Source organism: Syngnathus scovelli, chromosome 6 (genome assembly GCF_024217435.2).
Source record: "Syngnathus scovelli strain Florida chromosome 6, RoL_Ssco_1.2, whole genome shotgun sequence".
Classification (NCBI taxonomy): domain Eukaryota; kingdom Metazoa; phylum Chordata; class Actinopteri; order Syngnathiformes; family Syngnathidae; genus Syngnathus; species Syngnathus scovelli.
Window position 1 is genome coordinate 14,036,690 of NC_090852.1, and position 27,275 is coordinate 14,063,964.

Consider the following 27,275-nt stretch of genomic DNA (forward strand, 5'->3'; position numbering starts at 1 on the left):
TTGGTGTGACATACTTGCATGATGCACGTGCCAAGATTGTCTGATACGGAACAAGCTTGTTTATACGGGTCATCAATCATTAGTTGTGGTTGCTGTCAGTGAGTGAGCGTGACACCAATGTATCAACTTCACTTAAGAAACCGGAGCTTTGGCTTACTTCTCGACAACGTGACTACTTGCTCACGTCTAGCAATGCTCAACCACACACGTCGTCGGGTGTCCAACCACGCTGGTACTCTGAGCTTCGAGCCATAAAATAAAAAGTGACTTGACTCCCAAATGAACACCTAACACAAACACACACCTTGACCACATTTGTCATGAGTGCCAGCGCACTGTGTCATGAAATCATGAGCGCTCCCGCGTGACTGAATTACATTTCTACTTCCAGTGGCTGTGTGAAGAATGAAAAGTGATAGATCTGGCTAAACAATATTATATATTAATGTTCAAAATAAATATTAAATTTTGGTTTTGTTATATTTTGTAGCGTATTCTATTGATTAGCAATCAATTTTTTTCAACTTTCTCAGTTGCACTTGGAATCTGTTCAGATCATGGATGGACGGACGGGTGGATGGAGATTCAGTTACATGGAACAATTGAATTCTAATCGTATGTCAAGGTATCACTGAATGTGAAATCTACCGTATTTTCCAGACTAGTCACAGTTTTTTTATAGTTTGGCCGGTGGTGCGACTTATACTCAGGTTATTTTCATCCTAAACTGCATGAGAGCGCTCTAGGCCTGTGGAGTAATTGGAACTGCAACTGACGATGAGTCTGACGAAAGCAATGTAGAAGAGGAAGCGCCGCATCTTCTACTTCCGGGGTTAGCGTAGTTGTTTATAAGTGACACAGAGGATGAAGATTTCATTGTATTTAGTGATTTGGAGTGACATGGATGGTTTGGTAAACTTGTTGCTATAGTTATTTGAATAACTCTTAATATGTTATGTTAACATACCAAGCACATTCTCAGTTTGTTGTTTATGTAGCCTAACGTTAGTGTACCGTACAATTATTCAGCCTGTTGCCTCTATTCTATTTTAATTTTAAATTGCCTTTCAAGATGACATGTCTGTTCTTGGTGTTGGATTTTATTAAATAAATTTCCCCCAAAAGTGCGATTTATACTCCAGTGCGACTTATATATGTCTTTTTCTTCTTTATTACGTATGCATTTTATGACTGGTGTGACTTGTACTCCGGAGCGACTTGTAGTCCGGAAAATACGGTAATTGAATAGGCAACAATTTGGTGTATTTATGTTTATATTTAAATAAGATAAAATGTGAGACTGACAATGCAGGAAGTTTATTTATTTATTTTATTTATTTCACACACGTTTTAACACAACACTTCATGCGAAGAGAGTGGCAAATGATTTCCTCTTCATTAGCTTTCACCCAAAAACCAGCAGATCCATTGCTGTTTCGAACATAAGAGCATCTGATCGGATGATGGTTTGCGAACAAAGCAGAGCCATTACAAATGTGACCCGATCTCTGGCAGACTTGAGGGAAGTTGATTTTAAATTGGCTCTACATGAACTGTTTCCCATGCTGTCGGGGCATGGACATTTTAAAAAGTCTTTTCAGGGATAGTAAGACTAATAGGATTCCCCCCTCCCCAAAAAAAAAAGTAAAGTAAAGTTGATCATTAAGGACTAGTGGATCAGCAGGCACGTTTTACATTGCGCTTGTGTCTGATACAGCTCGGGATACATTTCCTCTCCAACTTGGTGCCGGAGGAGACCGGTGTCGGGGCGGCACACAACTGTTTCCTGTAAAGAACAAGAAACCGGACACAGAGGTTGGGAAATTAGAGAAGCAAGTGTGATTGAATGTTTGTTGTGGTGACATGACACTATTTAATTATTAACTGTACACTCCCTTGGCCTCAACAACAACAAAACATGTACGTATTACTCATAGATTTGAATGAGGCAAAATAACATGCTTTTATCTCTCGAATATATTGTTATAATCATTTGTTTCAGATGGACTGTAATTATCTTCTGTATAGAAATTAAATTTGGTGTTCAAAAAGCCTTTTTTCGAACTTGAGTCTTGAAAAAGAGGGGGTCGTCTTATAATCAGGGTCATCTTATATTTGGCCAGTACGGTAAGTGGTAAATTGTCATTTGAATTGTCATTAGGGCGCCCCCCAGTGGGGAAAATTCAAAAAATGGTTACTTTTATTGAAAAGTTGCGTCGCAATCTCACGGCCAGAGTTAGACCCCCTTAATGGCTGGTTCTGGCCTGTGCCATACGTTTGATCCATGACAACTCGGCATGTTTTAAAAGCGTGCATCAACACAGTGCGTGTTGTTATGTATCAAAAATCTGTTTTAAATATACACCATAATTCACCATAATTCAAGATAGAATTTACGGACTTGTAGTGATCCTAACCTGGCTGCAGCAGCTTCTCTTTTCCTGACCTGTTTCATCAGCTTCAGCATGTGACAGATCTGCCGCAGCGTCATGTTTGGAGCGTGGCGAGGCAGGCATGGTCGTGGGGCATAGCGAGGACCTCGGTAAGTAAAGAGTGACATATAGTTGCCCCGATCTGGACCTTTGCCAAACAAGTGCAGGGGCTGAACGCTGCTGTGCGCATAACAAGATGCACACTGTCAACACAGAAAGAAGAAAGGGCAAAGTGTTAAGGGACACAAAATTGTCTTTTCTTTTTTTTAACATGATCCAATACATTTTTGAGCCTAGATGCATGCATGCAAAAAAACAAAAAAAAAACTTTCAGCCTTAATGTATTGAACCTGTCCAGGGCCTTCAGAACTAGTAGGTCTAGCCAAAGTAACTTACTACTATATCAGTAACTATGAGCTGTTTTTTTTGCCCAATCAAAATTTAAATTTGCAAGCTGGCCCATAATGGCATTTTCACATGATCTGATTGGTTTGTCAGAGCAAGTCAGTAAGTAATCTGAACATGTAAAAATCTGCATGTGTTATCATGAATTTCTAAAAAATGTTTTATATTATGGTTTTCTTATAAGATCAATATGACTAAACTGCACAGGATGATGTAAGTGGCACAGCTGTGGGCTGTTAGATTTTTTTAAACAGTTTTTTCATTGCATTGTCGAGTTCTATAACTGTGACGTGATAGTGTAAGAAATGTTTTACACTAAGTTTTACACCGCCAGCCACTTATAGTTGTAAATGTATACGTTTGTAAATTGCAACCACAATACGAAACATAATATGATGCCAATCCATACTGAGGATTAATCATTTTTTAAATCACATTACCTCATTATGTGGTAACAAAGTTAAACCACCCTGAAAGCAAGTTATGTAAAATGTATACATCAAACGGATGAATGGGCCTCCCTTTTGCATGGACAGTGTGAATGGCAGTAGATTTAATCACCTGCTCCAACAGAAACCTAAACCTCCACTCTTACAGCACTGACATTTGATCATGGTGCTCACGAACAATTGCCCAATTACATGCACGGCATATGTGAAAAAACACATTGCATGTACATTGGACTGCAAATGATAAAACAACTTATTCGGGTATTAACTAGCACAAATTGGAAAAAACATCAAGTCTAACTTCCTAACCATATAAAACGTTTTACATCAGCTCGTATATGTCCGCATACTTACATGAACAAAAGTAGCCATGATGATGAAGTTAAGGCCTGATTCAATAAAGTACTGTCATCAGTTTGGGACGGCAGCCTTCTTATAGATACACAAATGAACAGGAGAGAAGATCAGCCAATCACCCTTCGAAGCCAAAAGTCCACCTACTTCTGACATCACCACAGTGACATCGCACACGCCCGTGCACTTCAGGTAGCTTCATGTTACAAACACTGACACGAACTGATGAAGAGGTCTTTTTGTGGTGAGGTATTTTTAGAAGCAGTTGTAATTTAGGGAATGAGGCAAAAGAAGGAAAGGAGATGAAAGGGGAGCAAATAAGGTAAAATGTTCTGCATGGATGGGACATGACAGATGGGATGGGATGTCAAAATGGAGGGAAAAAGATCAGCTGAGACGGACAACACGGAGGAGGGCGCTGAGGGAAGCAAGCGTCACTCGGTATCTGATGTCATTGCTGAACAAAGTGATGCATCAGGGCGTTACACATTGTCTACGTTACACACATCTATCAGACAATCATTGAGCAAGCACATGGAGGTACTCCTTCAGCAATTTAAATGTGTTAACACAGAGAGATGATTATTCAACATCATTTTATTCTGATAAAAAAAAATTCTATAGCATCCACATTTTACAATGAATTCATGAGTTTGCGTGTTCTCCCCGTGCCTGTGTGGGTTGTCCCCAGGAACTTCAGTTTCCTCCCACATCCCTAAAACATGCTTGGTAGGCCAATTGAGCACTCCAAATTTCTCATGGGTGTGAGTGCGAGTGTGAATTCGTAGCTGTGTGCCCTGCGATTGGCTGGCAACCGATTCAGGTTCATCCACCTGAGAGAAAACGCCATCAACAAATCTGATGATGGAGACTTAATTCCCAGTCTGTAGGTCGCTCTAATTTGCCTCCAGGGCCTGGACACAAAGGAGCTTTTTAATTACCCCGGTGACCTCAACCCCAGAGATAGGAGAGATCAACTCGGTGTCCCCAGACCAGGTGTCACCACCGTGGACACCTACGAGCACCCAAGGGCCGCTTGACTAGCTCGCCTGCCACTTGTAAAAATAGCTCACTGTTTACACGCACGCACACACACAAATGCCAGCTGGATCTCCAAGTAAACTACGTGAGGATGCTATTCATCGACTAATAATATTCATCGGAATATTATTTTATTTTGCACCAAAGGAGGATAGCCCTATAAAGGCTGTTTACTTGCAACTGTATGCCTATATTGGGAATCTCAGCTACATTTGACATAATTTGGATGGGTAAATGGTTCACAAAATTAGCTGGAAAATAAATCAGGTCTAAATAATAAATCAATTCGATTTTTAAAAATGTTACAATTGTTTTCCATTTCCAATTTTGCCACCTGCAATAACTCTACTGACCACAAGAGGGCAGCAGACTACCGGTTGACAATCACTGTTCTACACTGTCCTCCTTATCTACACTGTCCTACCTATTCTCTATTCTATACTATCCCACTGTTTTACACATGCAACAAGTTTTTCTTCAATGTACATGGAGGGGTACATATTCATATTAAAAATCGCTTTGAGCGTAATATTTACTCCTTCATCTTCTTTGTACCCCTTAACTAAGTTCGCCAAAATCCGCCGGGAGGTGCTGTTAGACCAATTACCGCACTCAAAACGCCCCAGCAATTGTGGCACGTAAGATGTGCGCTGAAGTAAAGAACCAAAAACAACAGCATACAGTATATTCATTCCTATACGCTTGCAGGAACCAGCCATGTATTTTAATCTCGTTTCTTTTTCTATAGGTGACTCGTGGAAACGACTTTCTACACTTATATAATAAGTAATATAATAAAGATGACAAATGCGTAAACAATAAAGTCTACAAAGCGACATTGCGAAAGAAGTTTTTTTTTTCTTCCCGTGCCACCTTCAGAATTCCGATTCACGCGTTTTTTTTTTTTCATTTTTCATTCATCATTTCATTTTATCTACGTAAGGCCTGGAGAGTGATATTGGGGGAAATGTCAATTTTCAGGTCCGTTGGTAGTGTATGTTGAACATCTGACCGGATTTTCCTTAAGTTTCGTCGTTCAATGGCTGATACCATAAAGGCTGAGTCGGAGCTTCCTGTCAAACTCGACGAGCTGCTGTGGAGTGCGTGAGTGAGGCTGGCTGCGTTCACCTGTGCGACAGGTGTGGTTCGGTGTCACGGTGCATTCATGGACGGTTGGGAAAATTAGGATCACAAAAAGACGCATTTATTTTTCTTTCCTGCTAACATAACTTGTATTATATGTTTGTTTTTTGCATTTCAAAACAACATATTTTTCAATAGAGGACATGCAATGATTATTTTAATCTTTAAGAGGATGTAAGTTGACGAGTGGCGCATTTATGGGTGTACTGCGTATAGAATTTACGTTTTTCTGAGCCGGCGAACCTCTCCCTGACCCCGCCCCTCAACTTTGTCCTCCCTCCGTACGTTTGTCTTCCAGCGTCTGGGTGTCAACTGCCAAGTTGAACTCACTAAACAACAGGCCCTCGGAGTTATTTTTCCCTCTAAATACTCCCTGAAATTTTACCCCCCCCCCCCGGTACAGGTGGATCCTGCATCTGCACTGGAAGATGTCTCCTTCCACATCCCCCCGGTTCTTTACGGAGAGGGAGGTGACCCGACACTGTACTAAGGACTCGTGTTGGGTGCTGCTCGGGTCCCGGGTGTACGACGTGACCGCCTTCTTGCGGATGCACCCAGGAGGGGAAGCGCTGATCCTTAGCAGGTCGGGAAAAGACGTGAGCCAGGAGTTGGAGGGACCCCCGCATCGACACTCGGAGAATGCCCGACGGTGGATGGAGCAATACTACATCGGAGAGTTGGACCGACACAGCGGCAAAGACACAGACGAGCTTCAGGTAAGCAGCAGCTGTCTCAGAGCGAGTTTGGCTGACATCGGTGGTCTCAGGAAAAAAATAAAAATAAAATCGCAGTTTCAGCCATGCTCCCCCGAGTAGCTCACAATTAAGCAACGTAATTGGCCAACTTTTTCCCTGCGTCCTTAAAGCGCCATACGGACATACAGGTTTCGATGATTATCGAAACCAGTATTTCCCAACCCTTATTGACCCAGGGCGCATATTTTACGTTAGTTGAAAGAGGAACTCGCAGTGAGACGTGAATATGCAATGCATTTTAATTGACCTCGAGGGAAAGAGCATTTTAATATTTAGTAGTGGGTAAATTCACCAAGTAAATTTTCAGATCAAGTAAGTGAAATTGAACAATTTACAGCGGCACACCTGATGATCTTCCATGTCATGGCATGTCATCACAGCCTTATACCAATTGGTCCAGCCATTTACCCAAACAGAAATACCGCATTGGCCCGAATATAAGACGACCCTGATTATAAGACGACTCCCTCTTTTTCAAGACTCAAGTTTGAAAAAAGACTTTTTGAACATCAAATTTAATTTTTATACAGAAAATAATTACAGTACATCTGAAACAAATGATTATAACTATGTTCGAGAGAAGAAGCATGATATTTTGCTCATTCAAATCATGCAAAAACTGTCTATCACATCTTAATATCTGAACATCTAAATATGTAAACTAAAGTGCAATCACATTTGTAAATGAATGGCTTCTGTTTTTTAAGGTAAATAAACCAATCTACTGTGATAAAACAACACAAATGCAATAACTAAATTAACCATTAAAGTGAAGTCTAACTGTATCTGTAGTCTTGAAACAAATCTGAATAAGAAAAAACATTGCAATAAAATAATGCAAACCGCTATTTTTATTTCTCTTCTTCGTGACAGGCTTTCACTTTGGCCTGGGGAGTTAAATTCAGCAATCTGTGTCAAAAATGACCTTCAAGAACACATAAAGATATATCTGAAAATGAGCTGTGTTATTCGTCTGTTGAAGCAGTTGAGGCAAAAAGGAGTGCATCACTTGGCTGGGACTGGCAGACGAACAGTTGAGTTTCAATGGATTTCTGCTTTGCAGTTTAAATGCCAATTCATCAACTTTTTATTTTTGAATATGAAATTTCAATGAAATACATATCCCTTACAAGTGACAAGGATTGATAGAGTAAAAGCGGTAATAAGAATTCATCCACTCTGAATATTAAGTTTCTGTGTGGAAAAAACAAGTCGTATTCAAATTCATGGTCTTACATTCTAATTTAAATAGCTGCACAGTGGATTTAGTGGGTTTAAATTAACAATAAGCTACATGCTAGTAAATACACGTTCCTCAGGATTTTTTTTTCCACTCAGTTTTGAGCAATTTTACTTTTTATGGACAATAGTCACAATTGCATTCCAGGAATATTCGCGGCCAACAAACTAGTAAAAGTAAAATAGGGCAAGCAGGATGACAGCACGCAATAAGACCCTAAATGCTTGATAAAAGTTGTTACAGATTAGCCAAATGCCTCCTTAAACAACCCTGCCTTAAGATCCTTGTATGTTTTTTTTTAAATGACATTGACTTTAGACAAATGACTTTAGCGCACGTTTCTGTGGGGCAACAGGCATTGTGTACCTACTCTCCTCCTTTTATTGATTGTAGGGGAGGGATGAGATGTTTGTTAATGGAGAAGCACAGGGAGGGATCTGGTATAAAACACGCGTAACGTCAATGAGCAGATGGGAGGAGTGCATAGGTGATCGGGTAAACCTGTCGGGTGGGGGATGGTTGTGTGTGTGTGGGAAGGGGGGGGGGGGGGGTGTCAGCGGTGTAAATGATTCAGCGGTGGGTGTCAGTGGGAAAGAGATAAAGAGCAAAGTAGAGGAAAAAACTGGTTTGTCTTGTCCCAGTGAGGACAAATAGAAACCCATAGTGTGCTGCTCAGTGTAGCCTTAATAGTATACTGATTGTTTCTTATGTTGTTTTTCAGAAACAATACCAGGCACTTTGCATATAGAGGGTGGGTGCCGAGTGACTAGGAGATTATCGCTGATGACAATTTTAAAAATGTTTTAAACATTAACATTCCTTCTCATCACGTCATATTTCTTACTTTCTTATTGTTTTATTTCTTATTTGATATATTCCCGATGACTTGACTAGAAGTGAGTAGTTCCATTCATTTTCCCATTTAGTGACAAATTTAATTAAAAAGATTTGAAGTTTGTCTAGTCTAATGTTGCACTTGCATTTACATGCTGAGTTTTCTTTTTGTGGATTACCCACCCGTTTCATATAATTGCAGCTGCAAGCTTTTAGCTTCTGCTTTTGGTGTCTATGCAGCACACTGCTTCTGTCACTGCAAGTCATGTCATGTCATGTCAATAACGGTCGGACTTTTGAAGTAGGACAAAATACTGTACAGTAGTCATTAGTCATTAAGTGTCATGTGTCACACATTTTAGCTGATGTGAGTGTGAGATATTTGAGACAATGCTTCATTATCCCCAAGTTTTAAACAAGTAGCAATCAGTAGACACAGTCTACATGACTGTTCGAGGTCCAGGGATTTGTAACTAGCCAACTATTTCCCTGACCTGTGACCTGTGCAACTCTATTGAAAAACAATAATACACGCTATGGCAGAGAGGTCAAATGAAACTACTGAGATATGTGCACATCCTCTTATTTGGCTGTGTTCAGAATTAACCAATCACTTTCAAACTTGACTGCTTTATTACAATATTACGGATAGCAAGGATCATTTTTCATTCGGAAAGGGAGAGGTTTGCGGTAGCACCTCATCCACACAGTCACTCACAAATCAATGAGCGTGACACAGTAGTAGAATAAGTGGCTGTTTTATTCTCTTAAATCAAAGAGCGTGGCCAGACACAGTAGTTGAATAAGTAGCTGTTTTATTCTCTTTTAATCAAAGAGCGTGGCCAGACACAGTAATAGAATAAGTGGCTGCTTTATTCTCTCTTCCATTCAATTCACATAGCATCAAAATGACGTACTCAATCCGCCTGTCATCTGCGTATTGCTTCTCTTTTTAAAAAAATGTCAACAGACTTCCATACTTGTGGAGCAAACAGACCCCTTCAGCTGCCCAACAACATACTTTCGGGTTAACACGATTCCCAAATTGTGGATCCCAAAGTCTGCGTAAAATCAAGATTTAGGTGTATTAATTTATCCAGTGCTGTCATGTTATTTGTTAGATTTTCCCCATAGAGTCCAGAGTTTTGATTTTTAAAGTCTACACAATATATTCTCTCCTTTCAAAATGACAGTTTTTGTGTTCCTCACAGCAGCATTTCATGGTTGTGTCAGCTGTGGAATGAAGAATGTCTAGCCCAAGCAGTTTGCCTTTTTTGCTGAGAACCCCATAATGTGGCTGAGGAAATAGATTGTTTTCACAATTTTGTTTTAAGGATGACAAAGACACATTGAGAATGAGAACCTCCGCAGTGATGAGCTGATGCATAGTACAATGTTGGTCATGACAGTGAGTCACTGAAACATTCCAATATTGGATAAACGTAATTGAGTTGCGCTACAATTGGCAAAGCACTTTATTATTCCACATTTCTTTGGCACACTTTATCTAACTGTTCGTGTGAATGTTTCTTTTTTTTCTTATTCAAGAGTCAATTTATTTTAACAGATACTTTCATGAGTTAACTGTGACCAAATTGACATGCAAATTGAAACCATCAAATGTTCTGGAGGATGATGTCGACACTCGATGGAATATTACATGTGTATTTGAATATAGCCACATTTGACTAAGTGTTGCAACATACACAAAAGAGGAAATCAGTATATCACATAACACAGTTTGCGTGCAACCATCATTGACTTTTTTTTGTTTTCCAAATAGTTTCCAATATGTTCAAAAAATACGGGAAAGGGGAAAACTAATGACTCAGAACATTGAGAAGTACTCAAAAAATATTTAAAAAAATATATATTTTGAGGCTAATCACATTATATTATACCACAACCAAGAATGTTTTCCCCTTCCCTATTTAAAATGTTTTCTGTCAATGATCCATTCTGCCTTTCTGCAACAGAACCATCTCAAGGAGGATCATATGAAACAGGATAGACTGCCTTTATTGTCACTCAAAGAACATATAATCACTGCATGTTATATTCAACAAAATGTGACAAAAGCTCACAGTATCAAATGAATGAAATAAACTGAATAGGTGCATAGAAAATAGTGGAGCATGAATACAACAATAAAGTGATTATATTCCACTGTCAGCATAGTTTTAGCAGCATTGTAGCATTAATGATAAATCTTTAGTCCAGCAGAAATCTCATGGGAGAGGAGGAGATTGTAGTTTGTGGCTGTTAGAGGAGGGATTATTTGATGTATGGGTTCAACAGTTGTATGGCCAGGGGGGAGAAACTGACCCTAAATCTGCACACCTTGCTGTGGATACTGCGAAACCTCCTGACAGAAGTCAGTCGGGAAAATAGTCTGTGGTTAACCTGGGTGCAGTTTAAATTTAAAGTGAGGATGCACATGCAATTCGCACTTTGCACCATGTATTTTTTAAGTAAAGGGTTTGACATTGGTCTCCATGACGGTGATCATTATCTAAACAGGATCTCAACACACTCATTACATAGTTATTTCTGGAGAAATGGTTTAATATTGTTTGTTTCCCACATTGGGCCTCCCACAATGTGTTGTGGGAGGCATGCAGGTACCCTAGGGCAGGTTTACAATGAAAAAGGGGGTGCTGTTTACACTGGCAACAACATGACATTTATAATAAACAATGATTGTTTACATTCAGAACCAGAAAGACTTAGTTTGTAATGAAAATAAAACTAGGTTGGAAAAGTTTAAACATTTGGTGTTCATCTTTTAATGTAAATTCCTCTTTTGTTACTCTGTATGATGCTACACAATGGCTACGCGGGGTGGTTTATGTCGATTGATAATTCGATCAGCGTGCAAGAAAACACGTGCTCTGAAATGATGGAATAATCTGTCTTTATTGGAGGATATGTGGATGCCTGAAGGATATATTGCAGTTCCATTAAGAGGTGTTAACTCAGCATAACAGCTCAAACAGGAAACGTATGAAAAATTGCGTTAATATTTAAAGTAGGAATGGACAGAGTGATTTTTTTGTTGACACAGAAGTCGCTACGCCTTTTTCTTGCTATTTTCGGTGTATTTTGTCAATCTGCGCCCCCTTCCTGAACTGCTCGGAAAACAGTTGGGGTTGGCAAATGTTAAACAGGTTCAATATTTACAATAAAAAATCCTGTGTGCGTGCGCTCTGTGCTGAGTTTAGGCGAGCCATGATTGTCACGCAAAAAAGAACAATAGCCGATTAGGACGTTACCTGAAACTCACGCTGTTGTCAGACACAAATAAAGGAGCACCTGGTTGTGATGAGGATCTGCGTCACTACAGAAAAAATGTCAAGAAGAAGGTTTTGGAATCATAATCTGTTTACCAGACAACTTAACAGCTAGTCTTAATACTCTTCTACTCTTTCTTCTTTCTATTTTCTGGCAGTCTCGATGGTCTGTTTTTTTCACCTTCGATTTCAAACTTTGTGGGTGCAGCCACTTGATTGCGGGTAGAAGTATTATGTATCTGTGCTGACATAATTCTCTGACTTTAGCATATTCCTTTAACCAATACACGATTGGCTGGCAACCAGTTCAGGGTGTAGTGTGCCTTTTTCCGGATGTCAGCTGGGATAGGTTCCAGCACTCCCCATGACCCTGAACAGATTCAAGAATTTTTATTCGCCATGTTTGGGTGTGCCAAACAAGGAATTTGACTTCGATACATCACAGCCTCTGTTCAACATTTAGGTGACTAACAACACTCAGGACGTGTGAAAAATGACAAATATTCTCAGACAGGGTAATATTACATTTGCTTTAACTTGCTTTTAATTTTTGGGTGAATTTATTCGAACTTGGGACGTAAAACTGCAAAGGTAAATTTTCTCCACCAATCATGGGCTCAGTATACACCAGCGCATCCATTTTGACAAACAGTGTGTGCAGATATCTGTCCTCGGGAACACTCGCTCCATCCTCCTCCTCTAAATTCCTTTTTATAACCATATTTCTCTCCCTTAAATGTTTGTGCGTCCATAAGAAATTGAGTTTATATTGAATATGTTGCCTGTTTGCTGCTTGAATAACATATGTTACAATCACTTTGGCCATCGATGTCGAATGTCTTAAAATTCTGCTAAACTCGTTTAAATTTCATCAGAAGTTGATAGACATCGCCCTTTCTGAAAGCACTGAATGCAACAGGAAAGAAACATTATATCAGTGATTGCGTGCTGATCCCCACGTGAATAGGAAGTGGTCTTCTCTATCAGTTGCGCTTCTATCTTAGCTATCCTAAGAGTGCAAGAATACAAGAGACAAGAGTTGGATTTTAAATAATTTGTTTTACTTGGACATACACCGGTTGTGAAGTGCTCATGTGTGGCACAAAGCGTTGCTAAGCAATGCTTAAACGACAACCCAAGCTCACTTGCTTTTAAACAATGGAACAGCCCCAAATATACATTCAGTCATGAGCACAGTCCACAGATTGAATTACTTTCATTATTTTTATTAAATGCAAATAGCCTACATATGCTTCTTCAAAGTAGCCCATGAGATAACTACACGGGTAAAAAAGGATGATCAGTAACTTCCGGCTCCATACGCAAACCAATTTCACATTTAAAGTTTGACATGTGCATCCAAATGGAGTCAGGTCTCAGGAAAACGCCACAATCCTAGACTTGCAGGCATCCTCAGATTTCAATGGGTCACACCTCTTTGGCGGCGGCGTGGGTATTCACACGGTGACACAGGTGGGTGTGTCAGAAGCAAAGACGGGAGACTTGGCATGCCTATAAAGTGCATAACATAGATGCCTAAGGAACTGGGTTAAGCGTGAATGAAAGAATTTACCCCTAAATAAGTGATAAGTGTGCAACACGTGGTTTCTGGTTCAGACATCCGCCTTGCCGTTTTGAAGTCGTGTTCAAATCCCGGTTCCAGCTTGCATGACTGGCCCATTCTTGAGCGTTCAGAAAACTGATAAGTGGATGATGGATAAGCGAAAGACCAAAATTTAATTAGTAAAACCTTCATTTGCTACAGAAAGTGGGAACTCTTAATCTTTTGACATTTTCAGTTAACGTCACTGCACTTTTTAAACAAAGATGGATTTTCTAAAATTGAAAAAAAACTTTCAACACATTGCGTGTCATAAAAGTTGCAAACGCAGAGCACATGAGTGTACGTAATTCTACCTGTAATTACTATTCACCCCTTGACATTCAGAACATTTCTGCAGTCACTGCAGTATGACAGTACAGACATTGTGAAGCAACCAGAATTACAAATGGGTGACTCTGTGGATGCCTGAACAAATGACATAGTAAGGAAAAGCCCTGCAAGCACGTTATCAAACCAATTTCAGTAAATCACAAAAGAGATTTATTTTTGATACAAATATATTCATCGCAAAAACGAGATCATCAACACATGAAACAGTGCAATAAATTTGCAACGTAGGAGCACGGGGCCGAGCATTGAGGGGATCATGGTGGGTGTTAATATATTAAGTGTATGGAATGTTGGCAGGCGAGCAAGTCATTGAGTGGAATGCAGACTCCCATTTGCGTAGAATTCTTGTGAATGATGCAATTGTCCTCCGCCATAATACAATGACAAGAGAAACTGCCGGGTCTGGTGATATCTGAAAGAATTTAGTGATTTTCATCAATCAACAGCCAAACATTTATTGGTAGCATTAGTTGCCACTGGAATTGTAGATTAGATTTTAGCATTTACCATAATCACGGCACATATAGGTAGAGCAGGGAGGGCAAAATGGAAGAAGATGATTGGTTGTTACAACCCCTGTGAAGGGGAAGAAGCCTGCAGATTAGATCACGTCTTCAACATTCATATTATTCCCAACAGTATGAATTGTCTCTTGCAATTTTGAAGAGCAGCTCTGAGTTTGCTCCATGGTGATACCACATTACCCAAGGTATTGTTTTCCTTTGCTACCATAGAGACTGCCGACATGACACTTAGCTCTCAGGTGAAGGCCTCAGATGGCTTTACTTCTCGCCACAGTTAACACCTGATCAAGCTCGAGAGAGAGAGACTAGGAGATTTCGGTTTCTGTATTTATTTGAAATGTGTAAATCCTGTGGGTATTGGCTTCACTATCCAATCCTTTTTCCGACATTGTACTGACTGCAGCTTGTATTGTATCGTGATCCATATTGTTGTATTTGTTGGGTAGTTGTCACAGGAAACTGCATGACATTACATTTTATACCATCCAAGGAATATTCTTATAACACAAATAAGCCGATTGTCTTACAATTCGAACCATTTTCTTTTTCTGTAACTCTTATAATCCTGATCAGTTTTCTTTCTTAAATTCGGGAGATGAGCAACTTTATTTGATGTAATGGAATTGGTTGAAAAGACGATCTAAAATGAGACGCCTGATGGTAACGGCTCTGGTAACTTGACACTGCTTGCTGAAATTGGCTAGCTACAGACAGCCTCTGATTCTTGTGTGTGTGTACACATGCAAACACGCGCAGCCAGGCTATGAATCTGGAAGACTGGTCATTCAGGTCAGATTGGTTCTTTCAGGTATGTGACATAAGGACTTATCTTTCACTCACGTGCACACCAAATCACATGATTTTTGACTGCCCACATTTGGGTAAATGTTACACAGGTCAGATGCCCAAAAGGACTTCAGTCAGATCATAAAAAATAACAAAAAAAAAAAGAATTGTCATGCTTCCATTGTTTACTGTCCCCACTGTATATGTTCAGTCAGAGGATTAAATCAAGCAAGCAAACGTGTGCGCTTGGTGTTGAAAGATAATCAGGGATGGCTGCTGATATTTGAAAATGACATTTAGTCTATGACAGCCTCTTTGATGTTTTATTCCATCGAAATATGCTTTCAATTTCATGTGTTCAGATTAACGTGTGAGATTCTTTCAGTTAGAAGATTAAATAAAGCAATAGGTAGGAAGGTAAAAAGCCACAGACAATGCAGGCTTTTGTAACCGTAGCACGGAGTGGAAAAGTGCAAAGCAGGTTGTAACATTTGGCTAATAGCGGAACTTTGAGGTGATGAAGTAATGTTAGCTGGCTTCAATTAAATGCCTTCAGCAATGGCAATTGATTACTAATATTACTAATAGTGACACAAAGCAATCGCCATTGCTCAAGGCTGATCACATGCTTGCACTCAAGCACCTTGTTCTAATACTGACAGATTTTATATATATTTATATATATACTATGTTTTGAAAGGCTACATACGTATTAGTTTGAATTAAAATAGATACATATAAATTTGTGTAATAAATATCGTAAAGAACTGTGAACTATGTTCACCTGCAGATTCCTTCCCATACATTAAGCGGACTCATCATTGATATAATTATTTTATATCTCTATACCATAACCAATGATGGAGTTATTCATGTATACCTTGACGCAAAATCCTCTTGTAATTATTGAATGAGCAGTATTCAGACAAATCTGATGTTCTCTCAATCCCGTTTCATTCCTGTCTTAACTCTGAAAGCTGCAACGTTTCTAAAAACAAGGACGTGCAAGTGAGTCACATTCATTCATGAATGAGGGAACAGTCCTATGGTTGTGTGTAGTAATCAGCAGAGAAGACATTGTTCTCACAATGCTCAAAACTAGCGTACGTCACATTTAAAATACATCCTCGGAAAAGAGTGAGGGCACGGTGTACAAAGGTGAATATCTTAAGGTGTTTATACAACTCAGTGTGAGGAAGGCATCATTTTCAAAATCTTACCAATGATATTTCCTCACACATTTTCATGAGGTGTGGTAATGTGTATCAGCAACAAGCAAAATAATTATTCTGCATTATAAATTGAAATTCTAGACTTTTTTTTTTAATGTCATTCAAATTGAATCCACTGTGACATGACCTTTTCCACTTTGCTGTTTACATGGGTGAGGGTTAGCCACATTAATCAGAACAGCTGTCTTACAGCCGTGGGCTAGATCAATGTAAACAACATGACATGATTTATAAAGATGGCGTTCATGTTAATGCAATAGCAATGTTTGTTTTAACACGTATTAGAAACCACTTAATTAAAAAAAAACTAGTTACAAGTAGTTGAAAACGACTTGGCCTGTGAAGAGGGAGCAACATCAATGTCTAAATACTCGTATTAATTTATATAAACATAGTTGCTCCATCCGAGCACAGACACCGCACACACAGCTTGGTAACTTTTCCATTACACATAACGTCATTCACGCCATGACACATTGATACAAAACATTCAGTAGATAACAAGACATTCAGGTGATAACAGAGCAACTGTCTGCCTTATGAGGATATGTTTTTCTTTCTTTTGCCCTTCCTTTTCTTCCCTTCCGTGTTCCTGCTTGTGTAAAACTTTCTGATCTGGAGTCTGACCTTGTTGTTTCATCTGCTGGAGTGCATTGTGTACTGACTGCCGTAAAACAAGCCAAGATCTTGCAAATAAAGAACTTACTATTACTCCACATCTTTGTTTTCCTGGCTCAACGACGGACATTTTGAACAAAACCTGTCATAGACAAGCTCTGGGACGACGCTGCCTAGTTATTCTAAAATAAGGTTTTATATCAATACTAGTGTTTTGTTTTAACTTGCTACAGAATTTCAATTGGTCGTGTTTTGATTTTAGAATAGTCCTGGATTTGCATGTTGTTAGGACTGACTACTACAGACGTGTACAAATTAACAATTTCAGTTATGTATTTTTTCCATTGGGCACTATAAATTGCTCGTCGGTAGTATTGTGAGTGCGGCTGGTTGTTCGTCTATGTGTGCCCCGCAATTGGCTGGCAAACAGTTCAGGATGTCCCCCGATGACTGCCGGAAGTCAGCTGAGATAGCTCCAGCATGCCCGTGACCTTCGTGAGGATAAGGGTTCAGAAAATGGATGGATGGATGATTTTTTCCATTGCAGTCATAGCTGCCACACTAATAAGTAATTTATTAATGAGCCACCTTCAAGGTGTGCAACTGTGATGGCAATGTGGGGTAGAAGAAAAGCTAACGAATCCTGCTCAATTTCTGAAACATTTGTGGCTATGTTTTATTTTTTAAATGGCAGAACCGTTTGCTCTGTGCTTGCATACTGTATTCTTTCAGACAGCAAGCTAACCGTGCGCGATGGTGGCTGAGTAGTGGGCGTAAATATAAGCATTTTAGAATTGATTATATAGAATTTTGAATCGATTAGGAATTGCGATTCTTTGTAGAATCAATTTTTGTCTGCACCCCTAATTGTCACAATGGTGTTGATGGCAGAACTCATGTCATTTGTGTTGACAATTGTATAGACAGTAAAGCTAATGCACATTTGGAACTTTAAAGAAAATAAGATGAGCCCCGATATAATGTATTAAGCATAACAAGAACATAAAAAATATGGTATTGATGATAAAAGAAGTTGAAATTTACCAGTGCTGTCAAGTAAGGGCAGCAGCAGCATAAACTTAAAGTGTTTATCGGTACGTGTAAAATTGGTTGTACAGATGTTCAGTTATGATTCATATTTGATATACTGTTTCCTTTTCCTTTTGATAAAATTGACTGTTTAGAATTCTCTGCTCCAATGCCCTCGGTGGCCCACTGCAGTGTCAGCATTGTGATGGTACGAGGCTTCATAATCACTACCCTCTTCTACAGTAACTAGCTCCTTTGTTTTCTTTTAGATTTCTACTTCTCAGACACAAAAAAGCCAGTGTTGTTGCTGCCTCCACTCCCTCCATAAGTCCTTCTCATTGACCTTCTTCTTGCCAGTAACATTATCATCCAATATTAGCCTTTGTGTTTTTTCCCCTCAACTTTGAAACATAAATCTACTGTACGATTTCGAGTGAACCGGTATGCGGTGTACTTTTCTTAGTCACTTATTAACCAAACATTAACCAAACACAAGCACACTCACACACACACATGCACACGCACACGGAGGAATGCAGTCAAGGTTAAAAAAGAGTTAACAAAAAAAAAACTTAAGGACAGAGTAAGAAACATAATAGAATGATTGCCGTCATTTCCAATGTGACAATGGCCCACTCGTTTGTGGGGTTTCACTTGTTGCCTCACAACTGAATAATGTGCATAAGCACTCTTTAGATGCCAACCAACAATTAGTTACTGAACTGCATCCAACTGTTTGTCTAGGACAGGGGTGGGCAAACTTTTTGACTTGTGGGCCGAACTGGGTTCTAAATTTTGACCGGGGGGCCCAACCAGGAGCAGATGGATGTAGTGTTTGTCTGAAGTAATATAAACGACATGTAAAGGTCATTGCATAAAAGGTTTTGGCCTTTAGTAGGTAGTAAAGCATGGATATTCAAAAGAAGCTTTTTGAAAACAAATGTATTTATTAACAGCATTAAAAAATTATTTCACCAAAAAACTACTATCACTAATTCTCATTCAATACGACACTGTTTTTATGTATAACAGTTTCCATCACTTCAGTGCCTGCAGGTCAGATTTATGAAAGATGTTTGTCTTATGAGGTGAAATCACAATAAATGGCAAACATTCTGACCAAATACATCGTCTTGAAGAATCAGTGAAAGAATACATCTTAATAAAGTAATAAAGAAACCAAAACGGCGATGGATATCTGAAAATCAGAGCAGATCTTTAAGTCACAAACACCTGATGACAGAGGTGAGGAAACAGGAAATACTTCCTTGCCATGGAAGTATATCACAAGTTTTCAGATCATAGCAATGCTAATAATTATTTAGGGTATTGGCCAGTGTGAAATTATTGGCAAACATCGAAGGTGTGATGTTTAGTTTAGGTTAACTTTGTGTTTTATCTGGAAAACTAATCTGAGTGTACTTTTGCAGGAAGAATGTTGCTTGTAGATAAATTCTACTGTTTTTGTTAAACCACAGAAAGCCATGCTTATCATGCCTTATAAATGCATGAACGGAAGAAACTCACGGTAAGCAAATCAGTCTTATTAGGGTTTGTGCATAAATTCCATAGTCAGATAAGTCAGTCAGTGGATAAGTCAGAATACTAAAAGTTTTAAACTCAGTCTGACCTTTAATTCTTCATCTGAATCTTTACCTCTCCACTAGTTTTGGTACAGTGACAATGGAAACTTAGGCTACACTACAATCTCCCTGCAGGGCATGATGCGCTGTTGGCTTTTAATGTGAGCAGAATTTTTTTCATTTTTTTTCTTTTCCTTTATTTTCTCCAGAATCTGCGTGAGAGAAGGAACTCCAGTAAACAAACAGAAGAAAAAAACGCTGTGGCAACAGAGAAAGATGACGACCAGAATCATCCACACAACCTCTGCAGCTCTGTGGACTTCGAAAACGTATGAAAGCTGCTTTCTCTTTTTGATCCTTCATTATGTCCCGTTAATGGATGACTCTTGACCTGATCAATAGCTCACATAAAAATGAACAAAAAAAGTACACTATTATATTGTGTCAAAACTTCACCTTCCAACTGACGTCATTAAAATAATAACACCAGCCTGCATGAAGTTGTACAAAGTGGCCAGTGACAGAGTGCATTTAAGTGAGCAAAGGGTAACTGCTCATCAGGTCATTCACCTTGCCTTTCTCCATAACGGTCCCTATTTGTTTTTTTGATAATCTCCGGAGTGTTTGGCACTCTCTCTCTGTCTCTCTCTCTCTCTTCAATCTGTTTTGTAGAATTACTTCCTCCAGTTATCTTACTAATTTGCTGCCATATCATTTTCAATTTTTTCTTTATTCATTATAATGTCATAGAAGTAATTTACTTTATTTCTTAATGATGTAAATTTGTGCCTATCAGTTAGTTTTGACTTAAATGCTATTTTTAGGAACTGATTTCGAGCTTTAATCATTCAGAGAATACATAGTTTCATTCAATAGACTTTTTATTTCTGTTTTAAGACATTTTTGTAAAGTCTAATAAATTATCTGTGAAATATTTATTACTGACTGGTGTAACCCAAATGATCAGATTTCTTCAGATCATCCCACTTAATAACTTTGTACAGCATTTGAAAAATCTACCATTTTATTCTTTAGTATCTTAGTGCATTCCATACATATATATATATATATATATATATATATATATATATATATATATATATATATATATATATATATATATATATATATATATATATATATATATATATATGATATTGCTTTCTACATACTTTTATGACCATTGCAATCAAGTAACAATCAATTATACAGTTACAGGTTTTAATTTTTGTCTGACGTGGGGACAAGCGGTATAGAAAATGGATGGATGGATGTTACAAAAATTGAAATCTATCTGAGGAATCGGCAAATCTGGTTATTATTTGTCCGATTAACACCGCCAGTTACCTGTTAAAGTTGCTTTTGTCTTCAAACCTGCCGGTTTCTTTTTATTTTATACTCTTGGCAATATTGGACATGGAACCCAGCACAGTTATCATTGTTCTTATGCACCAACGCATAACGCTGGCATTTCCGTCATTCAGCATAATTATTTACGAGTGGTCACTGAAATACTCAGGAGTACAATAACGTTAGTGCCGGAGGGGAGAGGGCAACGCTCCCTAGTTTTTTTTTTTCCTGAAACAGTGACCTTTTCCGCATCCAGTAAGAGTAGATCATTTCTTTTGCCTTTGATGACCAAATGTTCTTCCTTGTGGAATATACAAGTACAACACATCAAATTCGGGCTCATTTGACAGTGAGCTAAATGAAGTCACGTAACAGCTTGGAAAGCCTAACCTTGTCAAATACAAATCAAACATTTGACCTTTAATCTTACAAAAGAAGCAGTTTCACTTATGAAAACACTCACATATGCAGTGTGACATAAAGAAAACCGGTTTGTCAGGTCATTAGGGATGAATATTTGGCAAGAGCTTACATTACCTAAGTTTTATTTTCATTCCTTTATAGGTAGGATGTTCTCATTGTTTGTTTTTCTACTATATGGATTAAAATGTTCAAATAAGCAGACCACGTTTATAGTAGTTGTGTCATGTCCTCCCAAACCCATAATTTAGAATTGTCATGTCCAGATAAATCGTAGTAGTGATTTTATTTCCTATTTAAAGTTTTTTTTTGGGTGATACCTAGCTTCACATATTTGCAGGATTAAAAAATGCCCATCTAAAATTTGCTATAATGTGACAAAAAGTGAAATTATTCTTTTATTTTTGTGGCAATTTTTTTCATACAATGTTGCACAAATGAATTTTTCTGCCAGGGTTCGTTTAAGGCCGCAAACTGTCACAAAAACGTTTGCCAGTCATTCGCCAACAGTTTTTTGAAATGTTGAACATGTTTAGAATTTCTTTGCGACAAGAAAAAATGTTTGTGACCATTAAAACTGTTTCAAATCGTCTGGCGAATGTCTGCGACAGTTTGTGATTTTGAACAAACCTTAACAAAAAAAAAAGATAAACATTTGCTACTTTCCTAAAGACTTACAAATCTTCGCCACTCAGTGGGCTTAAACGTTACGAAAGCTTATATTCAACAAAGCCTTGATTTCAAATTGGTGCCGATTAACTTTGAATTGAGACTTGCTTTAGTTCGTCCACTCTATTTTCAAACAAGCTGTGCTATCACTACAGAGGGGTCTAATCTTTCTGTATATTTCTTTTATTCAAACAAGATAATTAAATCAAGAAGCTATTGCCTAACGCCTCTCCTCTTATGGACATCATGTTTTCAATGACCTATGTGTCATTTGAACTGCAAATCATCTTGGATGGATGGATGGATGGATGGATGGATGGATGGATGGATGGATGGATGGATGGATGGATGGATGGATGGATGGATGGATGGATGGATGGATGGATGGATGGATGGATGGATGGATGGATGGATGGATGGATGGATGGATGGATGGATGGATGGATGGATGGATGGATGGACAACCCCACTTCTTACTCCACCCACCAAGTCGCTGAGTTGGTCCTGAAACAATTCCTAATGTTTTGTTGCCACCTGTTGGCGATTTAGTGAAATCACTTCCTCTCTATTCTTCTGCTCTTGGCAGGATTTGGTGGACTGGAGAAAGCCCTTGGCGTGGCAGGTAGGCCACTTAGGAGAGAAATATGATGCCTGGGTACATCAGCCAGTTGACAGACCCATCAGACTCTTTGGAAACTCTTTCCTTGAGGCCAGCACCAAGACTTCCTGGTAAGACAGGCAGCTCCTACTTTCAAATAATTAAGGATATGTTAACAGATAAGATTTCATTTTTCTTTCTTTTTTTTTAATTTTAGATGATAAATACTCAGATTCACACTTTCTCTGTCATAACAGGTACTGGGTGCCCGTGGTTTGGCTTCCTCTTGTATGTTATCTTAGTTGGTCCTGTTACACCAACCTGGCAAAGGGTACCACCAGAATACCTATCACCTCAGGTAACACAAGTTTATTCAAAATTTACAAATGCCACTCATTCTCTAAATTGACATGTGACCTTAGGTACATGTTCATCCTCCGTTTTAATATTGTGCGCCTGTGTCCACAGACTTCTCTGTCATGGTCCATAAGTACACTTTCCCACTGCTCTTCATGATGGGCTGGTTCTTGTGGTCATTCATCGAGTACTGTATTCATCGCTTTGTCTTTCACATGAAACCACCAGCTCATAACTATTACCTCATCACGCTACACTTTCTCCTCCATGGACAGCATCACAAGGTACAAACAAATTGCGGCATCAAAAGTTAAAATGGGAATCTCGCATGATATTTCGGTAGTATTAATCACATGTAGGTACCGTAAATACCCAATAACAAGCACCTGTGTATCATGTCTCCAACACCCCTTCCTCTAAATTACCGTATTTTCCGCACCATAAGGCGCACTTAAAAGCCTTTACTTTTTTCAAAAACCGAAGGAGCACCTTTTAATAAGGTGAGCCTTTTGTGTCAACAGAATTCCAAAATCTCTAAATGTTATCACATGGCTGCCACCACAGGGGACGTAATATGTAGATGTTGGCAAAGCACATCATCTAAATTTTATATTGACTTCCACTTGTTGTCAGTATGTTGACTTTTTGAATGTACATCCGCATCTTTAATCTTTTATGACCCATCTCTTCAGTCTCCATTCGACGGCTCTCGGCTGGTCTTTCCACCCGGGTTGGCCTCCTTTGTGGTTGGAACTTTCTACACAATCCTCAATAATCTGCTGCCAGAAATTGTGGCCATGTCCATGTTTGTTGGGGGACTGTGCGGCTACGTCATCTACGATATGATCCACTACTACCTTCACTATGGGTCGCCCAAGAAAGGCTCGTACATGTACAGCTTGAAGGCCTACCACGTCAAACACCACTTTGAGCACCAGAGAGCTGGTAGGCACCACACAACCCGACTTCAGTGGACTTGCCTGCTTTCAATTTGATTTGTTCCCTAAGTATGGTATGCGGGCTCCCTCTAGTGGTAACCAATAGAATCACTGACCAATTACGGTTTAGCTTTTAAGTCTTTTTATTTATGAAAATTTATTTAGGTACATTTTGTAATGACCTGTTTATGCTAAACACATTTTAATGTATCATTAAGTAGGTATTATTTATTTAGATGCAGTTTTAAGGTTCAAGAAGTAGATAATGTGACAGTGGCTTATTTACAATATTAAAAACACATCCTTAAAATTCTGCTGAATTTTTCATTTGTGGATGATGGTCTTTACTTGAAGAGCTAATTTAATTTTCAAGTGATACTTGGTGTAAAGAGTTTTAGGACAACTGTTTTAATCCAAATGTTTATCTTTCCAGGTTTTGGAATCAGCACCGCATTCTGGGACCACCCCTTCAACACAGTCATCCCTGCTGAGAAATTCTAATCTCGAAGGTCTCCTTGAGAAGGCCAAAGTACTGATCAAGCACCCTCCTATTAGGTCTTAAACAAACCAGACACCCAGTTCAGCCAAAATGGAGGCTACGGCTTTGCCTATGCAGCTAATCCCTTCATCTTCTCAATATTTCATCTTGCCTTCACATCCTGTCAGCATCGCATTCCTATTTCATGTGTGTGTGAGTGTTGATGTGTGCTTTTCCTCACTGTCGCAAGGCATCACTGCCCAAACCAAGTCACATGCCATTGCTGCTCTTCTAACCACACTGACCTTCCCATGTCAGATCACTTGCGAGTTAGACCGCCATGAGATGGGCGGGGAGCTGATTGAAACGCAATACAGATACAGCATTACTCCGACACGTCAAGTTTTGCGGACTTCATTCAATCATAAATAACCACGCGGGACTACAATAAGAACAACAACAAAGAATCATAGGCTCTCATTTTCTTCTCATCCTCAATACACGCGGTTCCCTAAAATCATCCTTCAGAGTGAGCAAAGGGAGTAAGGAAGTGAAAGACGGTGCGTGAACGTGGAACATGGAACGTGGTGGCGGGGCGGGAGGCAAGGAAAGTATGTGTAACTTGGGATGTTCTCCCAATGGTAGAAGATTCGTCCATCAGTTTGGATTAAATGCAAGTAAAACGATTCTCTTGAGTAAAAATCTTATTGATAGTGTGGCCTCAATGGATATGCACTGTATTTTTGTAAGTCTTACCCCCCCCCCCCCCCATTTTCTTTCTTCTTTGGTTAATAATGAAGCTACTACAATGTATAAAAATATGTTTTGTAAGATGCTTTGTACAGCAGATTCTTAGATAGTTCTAGCTGCGCATCATCCTGTAGAGAGCAGCGGTTTTTCCACAAATTTCGAAAACGATGGATGATGTCAAAATACGTGCCCGAGCAAGAATGACATGAGGGAATGAGGTCAGCTTGTCAGTCTTCCAGCTGTGCGGGACTTTGGGGTCAAAGCTGTCTGTCTGCATCTTTTTTTTTTTTTTTTTTTTTACATGTTGAATTTGGTCATTTGAGAACAAACTGTGCATTGAGCGACCTCTTGCAATGACTCCACAGTTCCCAGGAGGATGACGATGGACCGACCATCTGACTGGGCAGCAGGAAGTGTTGATAGCTGGCGGAGCCTCAAGCGTTCCCTCTGGGCACTATTGATAACCAATGCAGAACAAACCATTGACGCGTAATATATTTTGAATTCAGAGAAAATCCACTAGTTTGCAGAATGATTCACATTTTACAGAATAGATGCATAACATGGAAAATCACATGCACGTTATCTTCATGCTTTTTTCAATTTGTAAATATTTGTGGAATAACAGCTTTTGCACTCTAAACCTATTCAGTGCAGCAATAACTTCTCAAATCTGTGATAATGAGGTGGCTGAAACAGAATTCATCCAACCTCTGTTCACAGAGTTGATTATATTTTCTTCATTTGTATTGGTATTGTAATAGCAATTTTAAAATGTTCATTACAAAACCCTTTATGGATTTCAAACACAATGTCATGATGGTGAATGTACCAATGGAGGTTGTGCACATGTCTGTTGGAATAAAGTATACACAAATCTTTACATTTATTTGATCAAGATGAAAACAACAACTAGCCAGCTTGATTCACGCACTGGATATTGTGCTAAATATTTACAAAATTATGCATAGTATTTGCGAAAAGGAGAAGTCAACCCCCAATTTTTCTTCTGTAATAATATGTTCTGTGCAGCCCAGTGTTCTGATTACTGTTTCGTTTGTGGAATATGAGTGAATCAGTCAAAATCCACTTGTTTTTATCCATCTCAGGGGGTGGCCATTTTGCCACTTGTTGTCAACTGAACTGTCACCAGTTTTCTGAAGCTGAGCCAAGATTGTTTGTGACCTGAGACCTGGCAACTGTAATGTCATTTTTGGTCTACAGCAAATAGCAAATTGGCCGCCCCTGATAAAAACTGGTGAATTTTCCTGACTAACTCACACTCCACAAACACAATACTAATCAAAATGCAATTTTTAGACAAGTGGGGGCACAGACAACATATTATTGTAAAGAAAATGTTCTCCTGTATTTTATGTTGCAATTTTAAATTTCTATGCAAATGTATTTGTAAATAAATGTCTACATTTTGGATGTTAGTATTTTTATTTTTTATATTGTCTATACACGGTCCGTTCAAGTTAGCACATCTGCCTTACAGATACAAAGTCGTGGGTTCATATCTGGACTCCAGGTTTCCTGTGTCGAGTTTTCTCCCCTTTAATCAGGGTTCTCTCTATATATATATATATATATTCGCCAATTAAAACATAAAAATCAGACATTTGATTAACTGCTTTAGATGACATGTGTAGGTACACCTCATGGACACTTCAATAGGTACACTACACGAGTTAAAAAAAAACAAAGAATAAATAAATAAAGGGTTAATTGTACAATAAAAGCTCACTCCTGCACCTGGGATCGAACCAAGATCTTACTGCGCAAAAGCCCACGATACTAACCAGTCAGCTGTTTCAACATGGAAGGCTACGGTCGTATGCACTGTTTTGTACTAGTGATGTGCATTGTAAACAGGATGGCCAAACCACAGGCCAGTTAGCGCAAGGCCTGGTCGGCCACTTGCTAATCGTGCATGCGTGGCAAATCGGAGAATCTTGAGATTTAATGTTGTGGCACATATTCAGTTTATGTGTGTCTTGCTGTTAGTGTTGGCTCGTGAGTGAACAATTCGTTCAAAAGAAC

The 27,275-nt window shown here is 38.9% G+C and overlaps 1 protein-coding gene across 2 annotated transcripts; it reads left to right on the forward strand.

Annotated features, from left to right (window-relative positions):
* The first annotated feature begins 6,112 nt into the window (after positions 1-6,112).
* fa2h (fatty acid 2-hydroxylase) lies at positions 6,113-26,661 on the forward strand. 2 transcript variants are annotated; one of them, XM_049722785.2, is made up of 8 exons: positions 6,113-6,540; positions 19,879-19,998; positions 22,695-22,837; positions 22,964-23,064; positions 23,175-23,347; positions 23,756-24,008; positions 24,435-24,530; positions 25,595-26,661. In XM_049722785.2, exons 1-7 carry the CDS (start codon positions 6,253-6,255, stop codon positions 24,500-24,502), a joined length of 1,146 nt encoding a protein of 381 aa, XP_049578742.1. In that variant the 5' UTR covers positions 6,113-6,252; the 3' UTR covers positions 24,503-24,530; positions 25,595-26,661. The 2 variants fall into 2 exon arrangements, 1 of the variants encoding a protein (XP_049578742.1); XR_007482116.2 differs by having other exon boundaries at positions 6,114-6,540; positions 24,435-24,556.
* The last annotated feature ends 614 nt before the right edge of the window (positions 26,662-27,275 follow it).

Bases quoted from the DNA above. Each gene is read 5' to 3' on its own strand.
- fa2h (XM_049722785.2), top strand. From the start codon at position 6,253: ATGTCTCCTTCCACATCCCCCCGGTTCTTTACGGAGAGGGAGGTGACC. The intron at 6,541-19,878 runs GTAAGCAGCAGC...TATTTTCTCCAG, and splicing joins AAGACACAGACGAGCTTCAG to AATCTGCGTGAGAGAAGGAA. The intron at 19,999-22,694 runs GTATGAAAGCTG...TGCTCTTGGCAG, and splicing joins GCTCTGTGGACTTCGAAAAC to GATTTGGTGGACTGGAGAAA.